General features: G+C 29.6%; 1 protein-coding gene and 1 long non-coding RNA gene across 2 annotated transcripts in view; one reads left to right on the top strand and one right to left on the bottom strand.

Annotated features, from left to right (window-relative positions):
* LOC134693995 (uncharacterized) overlaps window positions 1-19947 on the bottom strand; it is a 146048-nt gene that overhangs the window by 51523 nt on the left and 74578 nt on the right. The gene's annotated exons all lie outside the window — the stretch shown is intronic.
* LOC134695247 (cell adhesion molecule 2-like) lies at window positions 371-8163 on the top strand. Its single transcript, XM_063556465.1, has 5 exons — window positions 371-432; window positions 2636-2653; window positions 2981-3274; window positions 7302-7586; window positions 8126-8163. The coding sequence occupies exons 1-5, from the start codon at window positions 417-419 to the stop codon at window positions 8161-8163; spliced, it is 651 nt and encodes a 216-aa protein (XP_063412535.1). The 5' UTR covers window positions 371-416.

Below are 19947 nucleotides of genomic sequence, written 5' to 3'. Positions count from 1 at the left end.
AGCCAAATGATTATAACACTGTCTTATACAGACACATCTTAACCTGAACAAAATCAAATTCACAAAATATGATTAGTTTTATTTAAGACTTAATGAACAGGGGAGTTATGTTGACATGGATTTCAAACGCGTCATGAATGTAAGTTGTCATTAGGTGAAAGTTTAAAAAAAAACGATTATTTCTGGTATCTCTCTATACAAAAATAGAATATTTAAAGAAAATTATTTAGATAATACATTTTGTTAAATATTGTTAAATTCTAATAGTCTATTTGAAGTACAAACACAAGTTTCTTTTTATCATACAACTTGTACTTTGCATGTTTAAGGACATTAAACATCGGACTTTGTACATTATCATTTTAGGTAGAAAATATAGGCTTCCCTGTGTCTACTTTACTATTGCAGTGCTGATTATGATAATTTTTTCTGGTAAGTTTTAACAAAAACGTTCAATATTAGAAATAAATAAGAAGATGTGGTAAGATTTAAATGAAAACACTATCTAGCAAGGAATTTTGAAATAAAATGCATATGGTTAACTTTCTATTAGTGGAGATTTATTAACCCGAGGGTAACACCAGCCCAGTAGTCAGCACTTTTTGTGCTGGCATGAATTATAATTGATATGGTTATAATTATAAATTAACTGTTTACAAAATTTTGAATTTTTGAAAAAAACTAACGCTTTTCTACCTCAGGTATAGATTACCTTAGCTGTATTTGGCACAACTTTCAAGAGTGTTGGTCCTTAATGCTCTTCAACTTCGTACTTTAATTGGCCTTTTTAACTTTTTTGGATTCGAGCGTCACTGATGAGTCTTTTGTAGACGTATACACAAAATTTAGTCCTGGTATTTTTTATGAGTTTATTTACAATGTACATAAGCCAATCATTTATGTCGAAGTTAACTAGTTCAACAGTCATTTAGAAGTGTCAATGTGAATTTTGCACAGATTAAATGGCTATATATCTTCTTGTATTTTATTTAATACTTCTATCATTTAGTTTAGCTTCTAATCATATAATGTTGTTTTCCTTTTTGTCACATGTGTAGCTTGAACAAATGCTTATTATTATATTATTAAACGTTTAACAATATGTTTTACGTTTTTTGGTCAAGTATGAAGTAATTTTCAATTGATGCTCCCATATCACCTAAACAGAAAGTTTACACCATCTAAGTGCAGATTTTTATGAGGCAGTTTTGACCTGATTAAATAAGCCTGATATTAATACGATGAAATTGTTCCCAATTTCAAATCAATTTGTTGATATTTGAAATGAAAATAAATGATATGAATTTGATAACCAGGCTAAACAATTCAATAATTTTATTAACTTAAAATGACAGACGTTCTTCTTTTTAACGTTTTCTAACTAGTTTCCAGTTGCAAACGTGAATAAAGCAGGGGGAAAACGCATTATAGAAACCAAGATTAAACTAATTGTTTTATGGACGCATGTTTTTTGTCCAAAGGTCTTTAGACGCTCTAATAAAAAAAAGTTAACAGAGCAGACTAAAATTCTTAGTTGAAGAGTATTATTGACACGAAAAAGAAGAAACAAATTTGTAACATCAATGTCGAAAAGGAACATAATAAGCTATGTTATATGATTTACAATGGTGTTTTTTTCTATATTGTTTTAAATTTATTCGTTCATTGTGTAATCATACGTTTTTTGATTGAGTTAAGTCTGCATATTGATATTTTATCGTATGTTTTCTATGTTGTGATGTTATGCTATTGTTTCAGAAAAAGGGAGAAGGTTTGGATCCATTAAAAGTTTAATCCCGCTGCAAATGTTTGCACCTGTCCTAAGTCAGGAATCTGATGTACAGTAGTTGTCGTTTGTTTATGTAATATATACGTGTTTCTCGTTTTGTTTATATAGATTAGACCGTTGGTTTTCCCGTTTGAATGGTTTTACACTAGAAATTTTGGGGCCCTTTATAGCTTGTTGTTCGGTGCGAGCCAAGGCTCCGTGTTGAAGGCCGTACTTTAACCTATAATGGTTTACTTTTTAAATTGTTATTTGGATGGAGAGTTGTCTCATTGGCACTCACACCACATCTTCCTATATCTATCATATGTATATATTAAGGTAGTTTCTTATTTATTTCGTGTACAAGTTCGGATTTTGTACAGGTTATAACATGTACACTATTGTTGTACATGTTATTACCTGTACAAAATTTCAACTTGTACATGACATATATATCAACATAAACTACAATCAACCAACAATTGTTGAGGACACCAGGTCGTTTGAAAAATACAATAGTAAAGAAACAGGAACTATGTACAAAGATTTAAGAGTTGTGCAACTATACTCAGTCTGGTAAAAGATACATACGAATCCAATTAAATGCGATAATTTTAAAGACAGTACCATCGACAAAACAAATGATCTCGATCATAGCTGTTGGTGTCGATCGTACAATTATATCATTTTCCAATAAGAATATGCGTTTTATTCCCCCTACATAACTCAAATGAGGGTTTTCAATTTACATTTTGAATCCTGAGAGAATAAAAACAATTTAAGACAGAATTAAATTTGAAAACAAACAAAAACAAACAAAAACGTTCTATATATGTTATATAAATTGAATATGATCACATGTTTCAGGTCTGTATGCCGATCAATGTAAGTAATCATATGAGCCTAATTAGTTGTAATTATTTAGTGTGCAGTTGTAAAACATATTTCAAATATGTCTTAAGTGTAAGTGAAGAAAATTAAAGGGTGTAAATTAAAATGTAAGATTCGCTATAACTGTATTCATGACTAATAAAAACTAGCTTACATAATATATATGTGGTACCATCTGCACCTTGTTTATCATTGTGTAGATAATTCTCGTTAAGATAATAAATTATAGGGAGAAAACAGTTCAGTACATTTGATATATGAGATATACATTTACGAACATTCATGTAGATTGTAAACAATATCATATTTGCAATATTTTAGCGACCATCATTGTAACAACGAATGGAGAAAATATTGCTACGGACTATGGCAAATCTATAACATTAACCTGTGACGTTAGTGTAATCTGTATGTGTTTTGTGAAGTCAATTGAATGGTACAAAGGCAAGAACAAAATTAAATGCTGTCGAGATAATACAACAAAATATGAATTTGACAAGAATCATCTAGAGTTGACCATTAAAGATGTAGACAAAAATGATTTAGGAGATTATACATGTGTTCTTGATACCATATTTTTTACGTATACAAGTAAAGATATCGAAGTAGTTTATGGTAAGTAAACACATGTAACACTACAGTTAATAAACAACACACTTTATCAATTTTGTTACTTCCGATTTACCTTCCCCATGAATATTCAAAAATAAATGGTAAGACCATGTATATATAAGTACTGAAATTCGTTTAGAGTTATGTGCCTAAAAATATATAATAGTAATAGCTAAATCCATCTAAGGTCAATCTTGCTGAGGAGTTGGAACATTATTTTTTTATATAGATTTTACAAACGAAATATATTGCGTGTCACATGAATGAATCAATTTCACAAAAAAATAACGTTTTTTTCTTTGTTACATTTATATTATCAATAGGAAGTTGAAAACATATTTTTGTATTTTTTATTTATAGAAATGTACAAAATAATAATCGGAGTATTTATAGCAGGTTGCCACGATATCACAGAAGCAAGGGTTCGAATACCACTGAGGGAAAATACAAATTTGCTTATGAAATTTAAAGTTCTTATATTATAATTCTAAATTTGAGACGAATAATACATTTTTATGTATCTCAGTATAACCACGTGTTATCCGATGGATAATGTCTGTCATCAATTTGTCACAAATTCAAATTCAAATATATTTTATTGCTAATCAAAGCGCCCACAAGGAGCAGAACAATCAACATTAATTACATACAAATGATTACAAGTGATTCAATATGATTAAGACACAATGTTATAAAAGAAAATAAACCAAAAAAATATCTATCAACACAAATACAAGAATACAACAAGCACAGTGTTTAACAATATAAGGGGGGGGGGGGGGGGGTCACTGGGCATTTCTATATCTATATATTATTTAAGGAAACTTTCCTATGAAAAGTATCTTCAGAGGACATAAGCCAAATAAATTGTGATTTAATATCTAAACCACTGAAATTTTTAAACCGTTGTTTTATTTCATTTAAAAAATTGAAACGAATATTTGAAAGTTTGTGGCACTGAAGAAGAAAATGAATTTCATCCTCAACCTCAGTACCACACAATTTACAGATACGTTCTGACACTGTCAGATTTTTGTACCTTCCCCTCTCAATCTCTAAATCGTGAGCACTGATACGGAATTTTGTTAAATGATGTCTATATCTAAAATTTTCCTGCAAAAGGTAATTTTCTAAGCAAAATCTGCTTTTAAAAAGTCTATAAGTTCTGAGCTTGTTACCATATAGTTTATTGCCTCTGAAATCATTATTTTTATTAAAGCTCAGTTTGCCATATTAAATCATATTTTGATTGCATCTTTTTACATAAATAGTTTTTTAACTTAGTCTTTAAATTAAGTGCATAATTTTCATTGATGCTAAAGTATTTAAATAAAGTTTGAATACTGGTATACCAGCTCTTTTACTGCTCATCATGTAGAGATTTTGAGAGGTTGAAAGCCTCTTTTAATAATAAGTCATCAGATTTTTTTAAACGTATATAATATTTAAACATATTTAACAAAACCTCCAAAAATAGAGGATATCTGCCAAGTTCACCCATAACTGCAATATTAGTTGCTTTTTTACTTACTCCAAGTATAAATTTACAAAAGCTTAAATGAGCCTTCTCTACTGCCAGGTCTCCACATAGTTTTTTAAAATAGTTATCCCCTTGAGTGTTTAGTTTGTGAAAGTTAAAGTCACCCCATATTTCACTGCCATACATTAAGACTGATTTAACTGTATGGTCGAAAACATGAATGAGAGTTTTTATTTTTGGTTTATGACCTGAGAAACATTTTTTAAGTTTAAATAAGGCCTTTAACCCTTTATTATACATTTCATGCTGGGCATCTGTAAATTTGCCATTAATACTAAATTTAACACCCAAGAAGGTATAATTTTTTGTGTTCGTTAGGGGGGTATTATTTAAATGAAATTGAGTAGAAAGAAGTCTACCAGAATTGCTAAAAATCATGACTTTGGATTTAGTAATATTAACTTCCAGTCCCCAATTATTGCAATAAATCTGTAGTTTATCAAGACATTCTTGTAGACCCCTAGGAGTTTCAGAAAGCAAAATTAGATCATCTGCATACATCAGACAATTAAGTTTTGTATTATTTAGTTTAACTGAAAAGCAATCCTCATCAAATATATCTGGAATATCATTAACAAAAATGTTGTACAAGATGGGACTTAAATTATCTCCCTGTCTTACTCCTATAAAAGATGAAAAAGTGTCAGTTACATGATTAGGGTCAATTTTCACTGACAATAAAGTTTTACTATATATATCTTTAACAACATTATAAAATAGATCACTAACACCAAGTTTTCTTAATTTATAAAATAAGCCTTCATGCCAAACTTTATCAAAGGCTTTTTTAAAATCAATAAAGCAGGTATATAAATGTTTTAAACCTGTCTGAGTATATTTATCAATAAGACATTTCATGACAAACATATGATCTGAAGTACGCTTGCCTTTGCAGAAACCAATTTGCTCAGGACAAATGATATTTCTTTTAATACAAATTTTTTCTAATCTTTTAGTAAGAATTTTTGTAAATACTTTACTGAGACAACTAGTCACAGTTAGTCCACGATAATTTGATGGATCATCCTTTGAACTATTTTTAAATAAGGCAGTTATAAAACCATTAGCCCATATCTGAGGATAGTTTCCAGTTGAAAGTATTTTATTAAAAACATGATTTAAACTTTTAATTATAAAACTTTGACTGTTTTTTTATCATTTCATTTGAAATACTGTCTGGGCCACATGATTTTTTATTCTTTAAAGTATGAATTGCGTCAGAAATTTCTTTATCTGTGATAAGGATGTCTAACTCAGTAAAAACTTTAGCATTTTCTAAATTATGTAAAAATTCTTAATTTAGGAGAATTTAAAGGAGTTACTGGTTTTTTGTTAAGATCTTTAAAATATTCAGCCCACTCCGTGCTTGTTATATTTGATGATTTTTCTGTTTTTTTGTCTGAATTTTTAAGTGATTCTAATAAAGTCCAATAACTTTTTGGGTTTTCCTCACTCAAATTATCAAGTTGATCTATAAGATCAGCACGGAATTCTCTATATTTAGTTTTTCTTGCTTTTCTGTATTTTTTCAGTAAAGCAAAGAATGAGGATCTAATATAAGGATCTTTGTTATATTTTTTAAAAAGCTTTTCTTTATCGCATAACTGTTTTTCATATTTATAAGGGGAAGGTCAAACCATTTTGGCTGTTGACTTTTCTTCACTTTAGCAGTACTATTAACCTTTTTTATAATCTTTTTCTTAATAGAAATATTAGCTGCCTCATAAAGGATATTATTCAGATCTTGTATCATAATATTTGAGTCACCAGTATAATTTGTATTATTAAATGTTTTTATTTTTTCTTGAACTTATGGTGAAGCTAGAGCATTTTGGAATTTCTCTGCAGAATTTTCTTCCCATATATATTGGTTTGGTATAGAGTAAACATCTTTTTGCACTGCATTAAATATACAGTTAACTTTTAACATTGTGGAACCTGCCAGTGATCAGAGAGGTCGGCTTTAAAATCATGAACCTTAAAAAATAGTATATAACTTAAAAGACTTTCGGAGGATAAACCACGTTAAGACGGTTACATATAACACTTATGTTTTTAATTCACATTGTCTATGATCTGTGGAAGCAGTGAGAGTGTACCAAATGTGATGAATTGAAGCCGAAATTATCTTTCATCTTATATGTTGCCATCATACGAATTCAACTTCAGATTTTTTTCAATATATTAGTATATATGAATACTTAATGAAAACTATGTTCCAAAAAACATATGATACTATGAGGAGATGCATCAATTATTTTTTAACATTTATTTTTTTGTTCGTCACATGATTACCACTGACCGATGCATTATTGCAATAGAATATTGCAGCATAAAAGTTTAGTCTTTATATCAATCGAATTCCTCAGTAGCTACATGTATGTTTAGAATTGTAAACTACTCAAGTCCTGACTAATATTAACACTGCATTGTATTGATGTGTGTAACATTGTTTCATAAAAGACTTTCTTTATTATTTATATATTTCAGCATTACCTAAGATAGTTGTAACAACGCAGCTTATTGAAATACTAAAAAATGGTGAAAGCATCGAATTATCTTGTAACATATCATCGCGATATAAAACTATTTCCGTCAATTGGTTCAAAGGATCAGATAAAATCATTGAAAATAGGAAGAAATACCAATTAAAGGGTAACAATCAAAACATACTTTGTATTCATGACGTCAAAGTTTGCGACAGTGGCACTTACAAATGTAGAGTAGATAATGAAAAAGGTCGAAATGAAAGTGAAGGAATAACGGTAGTATACTGTAAGTAAAAATACATTATCGTTGAAAAATTCTTATTGTGTCTTCTTTTTTTTTAAATACATGCCTGTGTGATTAAAAACGTGCTGAACATTACGAAATATTGTACAACAGAAACAATCAATTTCAAAGTCAGATATGGTTACAAATTCAGGCATTATACATGCAGATATGCATTTGATAATAATAGATAAATTATTTCGGACAACTACATTTGCAATTACGACACTGGAAACGCAGAAAAATTGTATATAGAAGTTATTACGAAACTGAATATTAAAGGAAGTTAAAAAAAATAAATGCGATTCAATAGGTTTTCTAATCTATTTAATAAAATTCTACAATGAATTCTGTTCTGTAATAACTAAGTATTTTGTTTATTATTATTCGCTTACTTGAAGATTGTAATTTATTCGCATGTAACAAAGATACGAATGTTAACTGGCTTAAAAGGAAAGCAAATACCTACACGCTAAATATCAAAACATTATGTATTGGTTTTTTTACTATTTTAAATCAAACAATTTCAAATATGTTTACAGCCATATCTGATCAGAAAACAAATCTACAAGTTGCTTAAAGAAATATATATCCTTGTGATAACACATTATTATTCATAACAAGAAACACGCAGCTCAAACTATCAATCATAGTCGAAGTTAAATGAAAAACAATGTGATCTAAACTTTCAAACCAATAACTTTTTAGTAAGTTCATCTGCACCTTTGAACCACTTAATAGAAGTAGGTTTATATCTTGATGATATGTAACAGGATAATTCGAAGCTTTCCCCATTTTTAAGTATTTCTACTCGCTTCTTTGCTACAGTTATTTCAGGTTATGCTTAAATATACGAAACAATTCAAATTGATTTCATATTTAATGAAATAATGCTACAGAACGAGCAATCAACACAATTTGATGTTAATATTATTCAGGACTTGAATGGATTATAATTAACAGTATAGCGTATACCGTATGATGAGGAATTCAATTTGTATAAATGTTTAAAGGGAAATTCTGTTTGCAGCAATATTGAAATGATGTATGATGCAGTGGAGATAACGTAGGTTGGCATTTGCAAGTGTGTAAACTGCTGTGTTAGTCAATTGTTTTAATGGGTTCCCTGTTCTCCATCCTTTGGCATTCTGATTATGTTCATAAAATAAGGATTGTCATCACTTGTCGTTTTTCTGCCGTCCTTTATATTGTCTTGTTTATGCATGTTTCTTCTTGTTTTAATGCATGACCCATGCCTATTCAAATACTAATTGTTTAATATCATAACGTGTTTGTTAAGTTGTCTAAGTGACATCCATAATTGATATGTATTTCCTGGTTTGTTCTTTGGCGTGGTTTAACGTTTCTCAAAGCCATCGCAAACCAAAAAAAGAACGTTGAAAATAAAGGTATTTTGTTACTAATTCAAAATGCGTATACATTTATTACAAATTGTTTAAAATGTTGTGAAAATGTATTTTCTTTTAATTTTTGTAAACAGAAAAAACCCCACACACAATGTTTTGATATTTAGCATGTACGAGTATGTTTTCAGCTTGAGCCTGCTGACATTGAGTGTCTTTGCCACATATATATAACGTAAAAGCTTTTAATAAATACAAGAACAAACACATTGCATGGAAGTGCTGATAACATAATCATATAGTTATAGTAGATGAATTTGTCAATACAACAAATTAACATTTATAACAAAAACAAAGACTGAATTATTACAGAACATACTTCCTTTTAAGTATTTCGTTTAAAAGATTAGACTACATAGTAAATCACATTCATTGTGTATCATCCTGAAATATTCAGCTTTGTAATAACGTCTATATAACCTATTGCATCGTTTCCAGTTGTTTTGAAATAAGCCCTGTAATTGTAACAAACAATTCATCTAATATCAAAAAATGAATATCTGCATTTATAAAGACGACAATTGTAATCAAATCCAACTCTCAAATTGATTGTTTTCGTTGTAAAATTTTTTTTCCCTCATACCTTTTCCATCCACAAACGTTTTTATAAAAATAGGTATACTATGATTTTTTCACTAAAAATGCATTATAACTTACAGTACTCTACCATTATTTCTTCACTTTCATTATATCCTTTTTCATTATCTACCCTACATTTGTAAATGCCACCGTCGTTACCATTGACGTCATGAATAGTAAGTATGTTTAGATTGTTGCCTTTTGATTCGTATTTCTTCCTATTGTCACTGACTTCACCTGAATCTTTGAGCCACTTGATAGAAGTAGGTTTATATCTTGACGATATGTAACACGATAATTTGATGCTTTGACCATTTGTACGTATTTCTTTTAGCTGCTCTTCTACAGCTATAATAGGTAATGCTGAAACATTTAAAGAAAAGTCAAATTGCTTTGTATCTTGTATTAGATAAGGATACAAACCAATATGTGTCTCAAATCAATACAATGTTATCTTAATATTAGTCCACACCTCAATGGTGTACAATTCTCGAGGAATTCGTTTTGTATAAACAGGAAATTATATATGCATAAACATTAAAATGATGTATGGTGCATTGAAAATGGTGTATCGAGGTATATGTAAATACTTTTGATGCAGTGTTAATCTCTTTTTAAATGTGTTCCCTGTTCTTCATATTTTATCATTCTGATTAATTTTCATAATATGTAAATTGTCTTAACGTTTTTCGTTCATCTTGATTTTGTCATGTTTTTCGAACCTCCTTGTCTTCTTGTCAAATATTGCATGACCCATGCTTACTAAAAAGTTATTGGTTTGAAAGTTTAGATCACATTGTTTTTCATTTTTCTAAGTAACTTCGACTATGATTGATAGTTTGAGCTGTGTGTTTCTTGTTATGAATCATAATGTGTTATCACAAGGATATATATTTCTTTAAGCAACTCGTATATTTGTTTTCTGTCCAGATATGGCTGTAAACATATTTGAAATTGTTTGATTTAAAATAGTAAAAAAAACCAATACATAATGTTTTGATATTTAGCGTGTAGGTATTTGCTTTCCTTTTAAGCCAGTTAACATTCGTATCTTTGTTACATGCGAATAAATTACAATCTTCAAGTAAGCGAATAATAATAAACAAAATACTTAGTTATTACAGAACAGAATTCATTGTAGAATTTTATTAGATAGATTAGAAAACCTATTGAATCGCATTTATTCTTTTAACTTCCTTTAATATTCAGTTTCGTAATAACTTCTATATACAATTTTTCTGCGTTTCCAGTGTCGTAATTGCAAATGTAGTTGTCCGAAATAATTTATCTATTATTATCAATTCATATCTGCATGTATAATGCCTGAATTTGTAACCATATCTGACTTTGAAATTGATTGTTTCTGTTGTACAATATTTCGTAATGTTCAGCACGTTTTTAATCACACAGGCATGTATTTAAAAAAAAAGAAGACACAATAAGAATTTTTAAACGATAATGTATTTTTACTTACAGTATACTACCGTTATTCCTTTACTTTCATTTCGACCTTTTTCATTATCTACTCTACATTTGTAAGTGCCTCTGTCGCAAACTTTGACGTCATGAATACAAAGTATGTTTTGATTGTTACCCTTTAATTGGTATTTCTTCCTATTTTCAATGATTTTATCTGATCCTTTGAACCAATTGACGGAAATAGTTTTATATCGCGATGATATGTTACAAGATAATTCGATGCTTTCACCATTTTTTAGTATTTCAATAAGCTGCGTTGTTACAACTATCTTAGGTAATGCTGAAATATATAAATAATAAAGAAAGTCTTTTATGAAACAATGTTACACACATCAATACAATGCAGTGTTAATATTAGTCAGGACTTGAGTAGTTTACAATTCTAAACATACATGTAGCTACTGAGGAATTCGATTGATATAAAGACGAAACTTTTTATGCCGCAATATTCTATTGCAATAATGCATCGGGCAGTGGTAATCATGTGACGAACAAAAAAATAAATGTTAAAAAATAATTAATACATCTCCTCATAGTATCATATGTTTTTTGGAACATAGTTTTCATTAAGTATTCATATATACTAATATATTGAAAAAAATCTGAAGTTGAATTCGTATGATGGCAACATATAAGATGAAAGATAATTTCGGCTTCAATTCATCACATTTGGTACACTCTCACTGCTTCCACAGATCATAGACAATGTGAATTAAAAACATAAGTGTTATATGTAACCGTCTTAACGTGGTTTATCCTCCGAAAGTCTTTTAAGTAATATACTATTTTTTAAGGTTCATGATTTTAAAGCCGACCTCTCTGATCACTACCAGGTTCCACAATGTTAAAAGTTAACTGTATATTTAATGCAGTGCAAAAAGATGTTTACTCTATACCAAACCAATATATATGGGAAGAAAATTCTACAGAGAAATTCCAAAATGCTCTAGCTTCACCATTAGTTCAAGAAAAAATAAAAACATTTAATAATACAAATTATACTGGTGACTCAAATATTATGATACAAGATCTGAATAATATCCTTTAAGAGGCAGCTAATATTTCTATTAAGAAAAAGATTATAAAAAAGGTTAATAGTACTGCTAAAGTGAAGAAAAGTCAACAGCCAAAATGGTTTGACCTTCCCCTTATAAATATGAAAAAACAGTTATGCGATAAAGAAAAGCTTTTTAAAAAATATAACAAAGATCCTTATATTAGATCCTCATTCTTTGCTTTACTGAAAAAATAAAGAAAAGCAAGAAAAACTAAATATAGAGAATTCCGTGCTGATCTTATAGATCAACTTGATAATTTGCGTGAGGAAAACCCAAAAAGTTATTGGACTTTATTAGAATCACTTAAAAATTCAGACAAAAAAACAGAAAAATCATCAAATATAACAAGCACGGAGTGGGCTGAATATTTTAAAGATCTTAACAAAAAACCAGTAACTCCTTCTCCTAATATAATAGATTTTTTACATAATTTAGAAAATGCTAAAGTTTTTACTGAGTTAGACATCCTTATCACAGATAAAGAAATTTCGGATGCAATTCATACTTTAAAGAATAAAAAATCATGTGGCCCAGACAGTATTTCAAATGAAATGATAAAAAAACAGTCAAAGTTTTATAATTAAAAGTTTAAATCATGTTTTTTATAAAATACTTTCAACTGGAAACTATCCTCAGATATGGGCTAATGGTTTTATAACTGCCTTATTTAAAAATGGTTCAAAGGATGATCCATCAAATTATCGTGGACTAACTGTGACTAGTTGTCTCAGTAAAGTATTTACAAAAATTCTTACTAAAAGATTAGAAAAATTTTGTATTAAAAGAAATATCATTTGTCCTGAGCAAATTGGTTTCTGCAAAGGCAAGCGTACTTCAGATCATATGTTTGTCATGAAATGTCTTATTGATAAATATACTCAGACAGGTTTAAAACATTTATATACCTGCTTTATTGATTTTAAAAAAGCCTTTGATAAAGTTTGGCATGAAGGCTTATTTTATAAATTAAGAAAACTTGGTGTTAGTGATCTATTTTATAATGTTGTTAAAGATATATATAGTAAAACTTTATTGTCAGTGAAAATTGACCCTAATCATGTAACTGACACTTTTTCATCTTTTATAGGAGTAAGACAGGGAAATAATTTAAGTCCCATCTTGTACAACATTTTTGTTAATGATATTCCAGATATATTTGATGAGGATTGCTTTCCAGTTAAACTAAATAATACAAAACTTAATTGTCTGATGTATGCAGATGATCTAATTTTGCTTTCTGAAACTCCTAGGGGTCTACAAGAATGTCTTGATAAACTACAGATTTATTGCAATAATTGGGGACTGGAAGTTAATATTTCTAAATCCAAAGTCATGATTTTTAGCAATTCTGGTAGACTTCTTTCTACTCAATTTCATTTAAATAATACCCCCCTAACGAACACAAAAAATTATACCTACTTGGGTGTTAAATTTAGTATTAATGGCAAATTTACAGATGCCCAGCATGAAATGTATAATAAAGGGTTAAAGGCCTTATTTAAACTTAAAAAATGTTTCTCAGGTCATAAACCAAAAATAAAAACTCTCATTCATGTTTTCGACCATACAGTTAAATCAGTCTTAATGTATGGCAGTGAAATATGGGGTGACTTTAACTTTCACAAACTAAACACTCAAGGGGATAACTATTTTAAAAAACTATGTGGAGACCTGGCAGTAGAGAAGGCTCATTTAAGCTTTTGTAAATTTATACTTGGAGTAAGTAAAAAAGCAACTAATATTGCAGTTATGGGTGAACTTGGCAGATATCCTCTATTTTTGGAGGTTTTGTTAAATATGTTTAAATATTATATACGTTTAAAAAAATCTGATGACTTATTATTAAAAGAGGCTTTCAACCTCTCAAAATCTCTACATGATGAGCAGAAAAAGAGCTGGTATACCAGTATTCAAACTTTATTTAAATACTTTAGCATCAATGAAAATTATGCACTTAATTTAAAGACTAAGTTAAAAAACTATTTATGTAAAAAGATGCAATCAAAATATGATTTAATATGGCAAACTGAGCTTAATAATGATTTCAGAGGCAATAAACTATATGGTAACAAGCTCAGAACTTATAGACTTTTTAAAAGCAGATTTTGCTTAGAAAATTACCTTTTGCAGGAAAATTTTAGATATAGACATCATTTAACAAAATTCCGTATCAGTGCTCACGATTTAGAGATTGAGAGGGGAAGGTACAAAAGTCTGACAGTGTCAGAACGTATCTGTAAATTGTGTGGTACTGAGGTTGAGGATGAAATTAATTTTCTTCTTCAGTGCCACAAACTTTCAAATATTCGTTTCAATTTTTTAAATGAAATAAAACAACGGTTTAAAAATTTCAGTGGTTTATATATTAAATCACAATTTATTTGGCTTATGTCCTCTGAAGATACTTTCATATTCCAGAAACTCGGAGAATTATTGCAAAATTTATCCTCATTTAGGAAAGTTTCCTTAAATAATATATAGATATAGAAATGCCCAGTGACCCCCCCCCCCCCCCTTATATTGTTAAACACTGTGCTTGTTGTATTCTTGTATTTGTGTTGATAGATATTTTTTTTGGTTTATTTTCTTTTATAACATTGTGTCTTAATCATATTGAATCACTTGTAATCATTTGTATGTAATTAATGTTGATTGTTCTGCTCCTTGTGGGCGCTTTGATTAGCAATAAAATATATTTGAATTTGAATTTGTGACAAATTTATGACAGACATTATCCATCGGATAACACGTGGTTATACTGAGATACATAAAAATGTATTATTCGTCTCAAATTTAGAATTATAATATAAGAACTTTAAATTTCATAAGCAAATTTGTATTTTCCCTCAGTGGTATTCGAACCCTTGCTTCTGTGATATCGTGGCAACCTGCTATAAATACTCCGATTATTATTTTGTACATTTCTATAAATAAAAAATACAAAAATATGTTTTCAACTTCCTATTGATAATATAAACGTATTTTTTCTTCAATATTTACTTAAATAAAACACACATTATCTTTTCCTTGAGGGTTCTATGAGATTCTTTTAGTATTATGGTTTATTTCGAAATTGAAGTCTGAAGATTAATTAAAAGAAATATGGCAAAGTTTGAGTATTTATAAAAAAAGTATAAAAGGACGTGCTTAAGTAGAATCAAAGTTCTGCTGAAATTGAGTTTTTTGTTATGAAGATGTCTTTACATTTGTAATAGTACCTATTACATGGAGCAAAATAACATTTTTTTTTATTTAAGCTAATATCTATAAAATTGAGATTGAAAATGGGGAATATGCAAAAGAGACAAACATCCGACCAAAATGAAGAAAAAAGAGCCGAAGGCCAACAATAGGTCTTCAAAACTTGTTTGGGATATTTTTGTTCTGCGTACATCTATCCATTTTAAACAAAAAGTTTCATAATTGGTTATCAGTGGCAAATATTTCATAGCCTATTAGCTGCTTTCCAGTGTCACTGGTGAGTCTTTTGTAGATTGAAAGCGTCTGGTGTACAAATTTCTATCCTGATATATATATGAAGATATATTAAAAGAAGATGTGGTATGATTGTCAATGAGACAGCTCTCCACAAGAGATCAAAATGACACAGAAATTTACAACTTTAGGTCACCATACGGCTTTCACTAATGAGCAAAGCCCATACCTAATAGTCAGCTTTAAAAGACCCCGAAATGACAATGTAAAACAATTCAAACATGAAAACCAACGGCCTAATTTATTTACTAAAAATGAACGAAAAACAAATATGTTACACATAAACAAACGACAACCACTGAATTACAGGCTCTTGACTTGGGACAGGCACATACAGTACATTCAGAATGTAAGAGTTCATGTATCCTATATCATCCGTAAATGATCAAAACAACGTGTTCGGGGTGAATGATGAATCGATCAATAACAAATAAAACTAGTGAAGTGGTTTACACTTGAAAATAACTTCCGTTCTTCTCTATCGCCAAAAATATACCATACAAGTGTCGTATTCATATCTCTCACGTCAAATCTTAATCCGGTTACTAAGTACAATGTAGCCTATGACAATCATAACTATAAAAAAAGCAATAATAGAATGAAATACGAATCAAAGGGCAACAATCCAAACATACTTATTATTCATGACGTCAAGATAAGTGACAGTGGCACTTACAAATGTAGAGTAGATACTGGAAAAGGACGAAATGAAAGTGAAGTAATAATACATTATCGTTGACCAATTCTTGGTTTATACATTTTTCCAATAGGTACATGTTTGTGTACATATGTTGTTGGAGAATGATAAACAAAACTATTTATTGGAAAATGTTGTTAAAAAAACAAACAATCAATTTGAAATTCTGATATAAGTACAATTGTAGGCATAATAAAAAAAAATATTTAACTAAATACGACAAAACAAGTCTTTTATGTGATCAATCAGTATTTTTGGAAGTATATGCATTTTTTTTAATTGTCAAATTCTTCTACTATTATTAAATGATTAGATAATCATCACTCCCATGCAATTGGTTAGTTCTAGCATTTATTTGAAGATTTAGGAGATAACTGCATAGTTTTTCAAGCTTGGCCTACGTAAAATTATATTTTATGTCACAGATTGCATTGACCTACCGACGGGTAGCAATGAAACAATAAGAGACATTTGCGACATAGAATCAAGTATTAAGAAGGCCAAGCTTAAAATACAATAACACAATCTATATTGTTATAATTCATGTTAATAACACATTTCATTTGATAAACATTTTAGCTTAGAAGTGCCATAAATGAAAAAGTACACACAGCTGTTGCATTGTTTTTAGCATGTAAGCAATGCGACATCAAAAACATGTATCTACTCTTCTTTTAAAACAGAAACACTGGACATATTTATACTGTTCGTATTCTTCAGAAAAGTTTTAATATTGATAATACGAATATTTTTAATATATATTTCTATATATATAAACAATTCTAAATTGAAAACAACGTTTAAACCTACGAGTGCAGTAAAACAAATTTCGTTGAAGAGGTGTCGAAAACAGCTCAAACAACTTTTTCCAAAAGACCAAAAAGTAAAAAAGTATTTTTTGACAAAGGGCATTTGACTTATTTGATCAACTGATGTTCTTTAACTTTGCTTTTGACGATCGTATTAGGTCACTAGCACACCGTGTAACGAATTTATCTTACTGCCAATCTTCACATGTGATATTTTGACTAGCGGCCTATCAAAGTGATCCAGTTCTCACTGATTAGCGTTAGAATCCTACTTCCATTTGTCTATACAGAAATCAAATGCCAGTAGTAACAATTTTTATTCCATTCGATCATTACTTGTATCAATTTCTTCGTCTATTGAATCCTTCAGATTTCTTTTTTTGTTTTGAAAGGGAAGCAACTCCGTTATGTCAACGATTTTGATACAAATATGGTTGGAAATTAATAATATAACAAATATAGCCTTTGTATGAGGTCAATACAGGATATATGACCCAAAGAGGTATATCGACATCTGATCAGAATTCTTTCTCAGTCAATAAACTTCTTTCAGGTCAATATATCCTTGTATCGACCTCATACAAAGGCTATTTTTGTATAATATTACGGATTACATATGTGTCGAGATTTGTAATTGGAAAATAACACGGTGATGTCAGTATATATTCAAGAAACTGCCGGAGTATATACGACGTTTTTATCCACAATTGGAAAAAGCTATACAGAACACTAAGGAATGTCAGAGACTCACAGAGGGAAAATTATGACGTGCCTCAGTCAATAATACATATTAAATGCAAATCACACAATTTACACTTTTAACACTTAAATTTAATGGTAAACGTGTTATTATAAATTATAACATACACGATAAGATTATGCTAGCAGCAAGTAGATTATCATTTGCTTATGCCGAACATATCAGGTTAGGTTTTTCAATATATGAGTTGTAAACAACAGAGCCACACGCACATACAAACAACAAATATAATGTCTAAAAACGGAAAACGAATGTCAAGATAAAAGTGATGCATTTGAATGGATTTCTTAAAATATTAGAGAAACAATAAACATGTAATGAATATACATGCTGCATTGTGAACAAATACCTGCACTGGAAAATAACATTAAGTCAGGGGTAATTCGTAAAATATGTGTAGTTCAGGTCTCAAACAGGGTATATCCCCTTCAGCTCAGGGGATATAAACTCTAAGCCGGAAATGTCACAGTATATACCCTGTCTGATACCTGATAAAAATAAAATATCATTTGTTAACCATCGTTTGAACGGTCATTCCATCGAAGTTCATAGTCTGTGTATTGCTTCCTTTATTCTTCATTCAGTGTTTGTTTTCATTGTCTAACATCCGTCTCCACGTTTTTACACTTGTTTTCCTACACTTTTGGTTTCGTCACATAATCTTCGTTGTCCAATGTAGTATGCAAGATGTTTCACCTATTCACACAGATACATCAATGCATTTGTATCATTTTGTTTAAAATATATACGTCTTTCTTGTATGTTCGATTCAAATGGTACTGAATTAGTGGTTCTATACCTTTATGTTAAACTGTACATTGAAGTGATCATAAAATTCATGAATAAAAAAACATAAACGGTATGACAGACAACAACAAAAACCTGATTAAATTTTCACCTGTGACCAATGATCTTTTCTCAATGATAATTTGACTGTTCCTTTGGTATCTTTCGTTCCTCTTTTGTAAGTATTATTGTCCTACCTAAATCCTGTTTATTAGTAAAACATGTAAAACAAGAGTTTGAATCATTAACAAATTTATAGCGGTTCTGTTTAAATTTTAGATGTGCAAAGTATAACCAACAGTGAAAAAAATGAATATCTGGAAAAAATCAATTCTGGAAAAGAGGCCAGACAATATGTAAGGATTCAGGTTATCGGTAAAGAAGGTGTTGGAAAGTCAAGTCTTGTACATAGACTACTTGGGAAAGAAATCGAAGGGATAAAAAGCACTGACGGAATTGAAATTTTCAAATCTATACAAATTAGAAAAGATGATGGTAAATGGATCGTTGATGAAGGTAATTTAGAGCTCTAGACGTACAGGGGCAATTTTTGCTGTGTCTTAGTAGACAACAGTAGTCACTACAATTTATATTGAGCGACCCATGTTTACCCTTTTCAATTGTAGGTTAAATCGGTTAAAAACCAACTTTAACCGCGTAGTTATATAGTCTGCAATACAATTTAAATTAAAATGAACATATATAACACACAATGAAATATATAAAAAGGCAAACATTTTTAAAATGCTCAACTTGCCTTCACAATGCGTTTAAAGAAATTTGCGTATAGAAAATTAAAAAGACCACGCCTGTTTGACTGTTTAAAATGTACATAAAACTAAACAACCATACGTTTAATGCTTACTCGGAACATTTTTGCCTGGTACTTTTAATAACTACTCTCTTATCTTGTATTGTATATAAGATGACACGACATAACTTCGAATATCATTTAAATGTGGAGCAGGATTTGCTTTCACTTCCGGAGCACCTGAGACAACCCCCAGTTTCGGTGGGGTTAGTGCTGCTTAATCTTTAGTTTTCTATGTTGTGTCTTGTGTTCTTTTATTTGTCTTTTGGTCTTTTTTCTATTTTAACCATAGCGTTGTCAGTTTATTTTCGATCTATGAGTTTGACTATCCCTTTGGTATCTTTTGCCCCTCTGTTTTTAACCGACTTTCAGTATGTCTTTGTAATTCTCTACGACGCTCTGCCACATTAAAGAAAAGTATTTGTCGTTTACTCATCCTTTGCAAAATATAAGTTCATGTTAATTG

Source organism: Mytilus trossulus, chromosome 13 (genome assembly GCF_036588685.1).
Source record: "Mytilus trossulus isolate FHL-02 chromosome 13, PNRI_Mtr1.1.1.hap1, whole genome shotgun sequence".
NCBI classification, from domain to species: Eukaryota; Metazoa; Mollusca; class Bivalvia; order Mytilida; family Mytilidae; genus Mytilus; species Mytilus trossulus.
The sequence above is the reverse complement of the archived record's forward strand: the minus strand, read 5'-3'. Positions and strand labels throughout refer to the sequence as shown.

Coding starts and splice junctions, on each gene's coding strand:
- LOC134695247 (XM_063556465.1), top strand. Junction 3,275..7,301: donor AGATATCGAAGTAGTTTATG/GTAAGTAAACAC, acceptor TATATATTTCAG/CATTACCTAAGATAGTTGTA. Junction 7,587..8,125: donor AGGAATAACGGTAGTATACT/GTAAGTAAAAAT, acceptor ATATGTTTACAG/CCATATCTGATCAGAAAACA.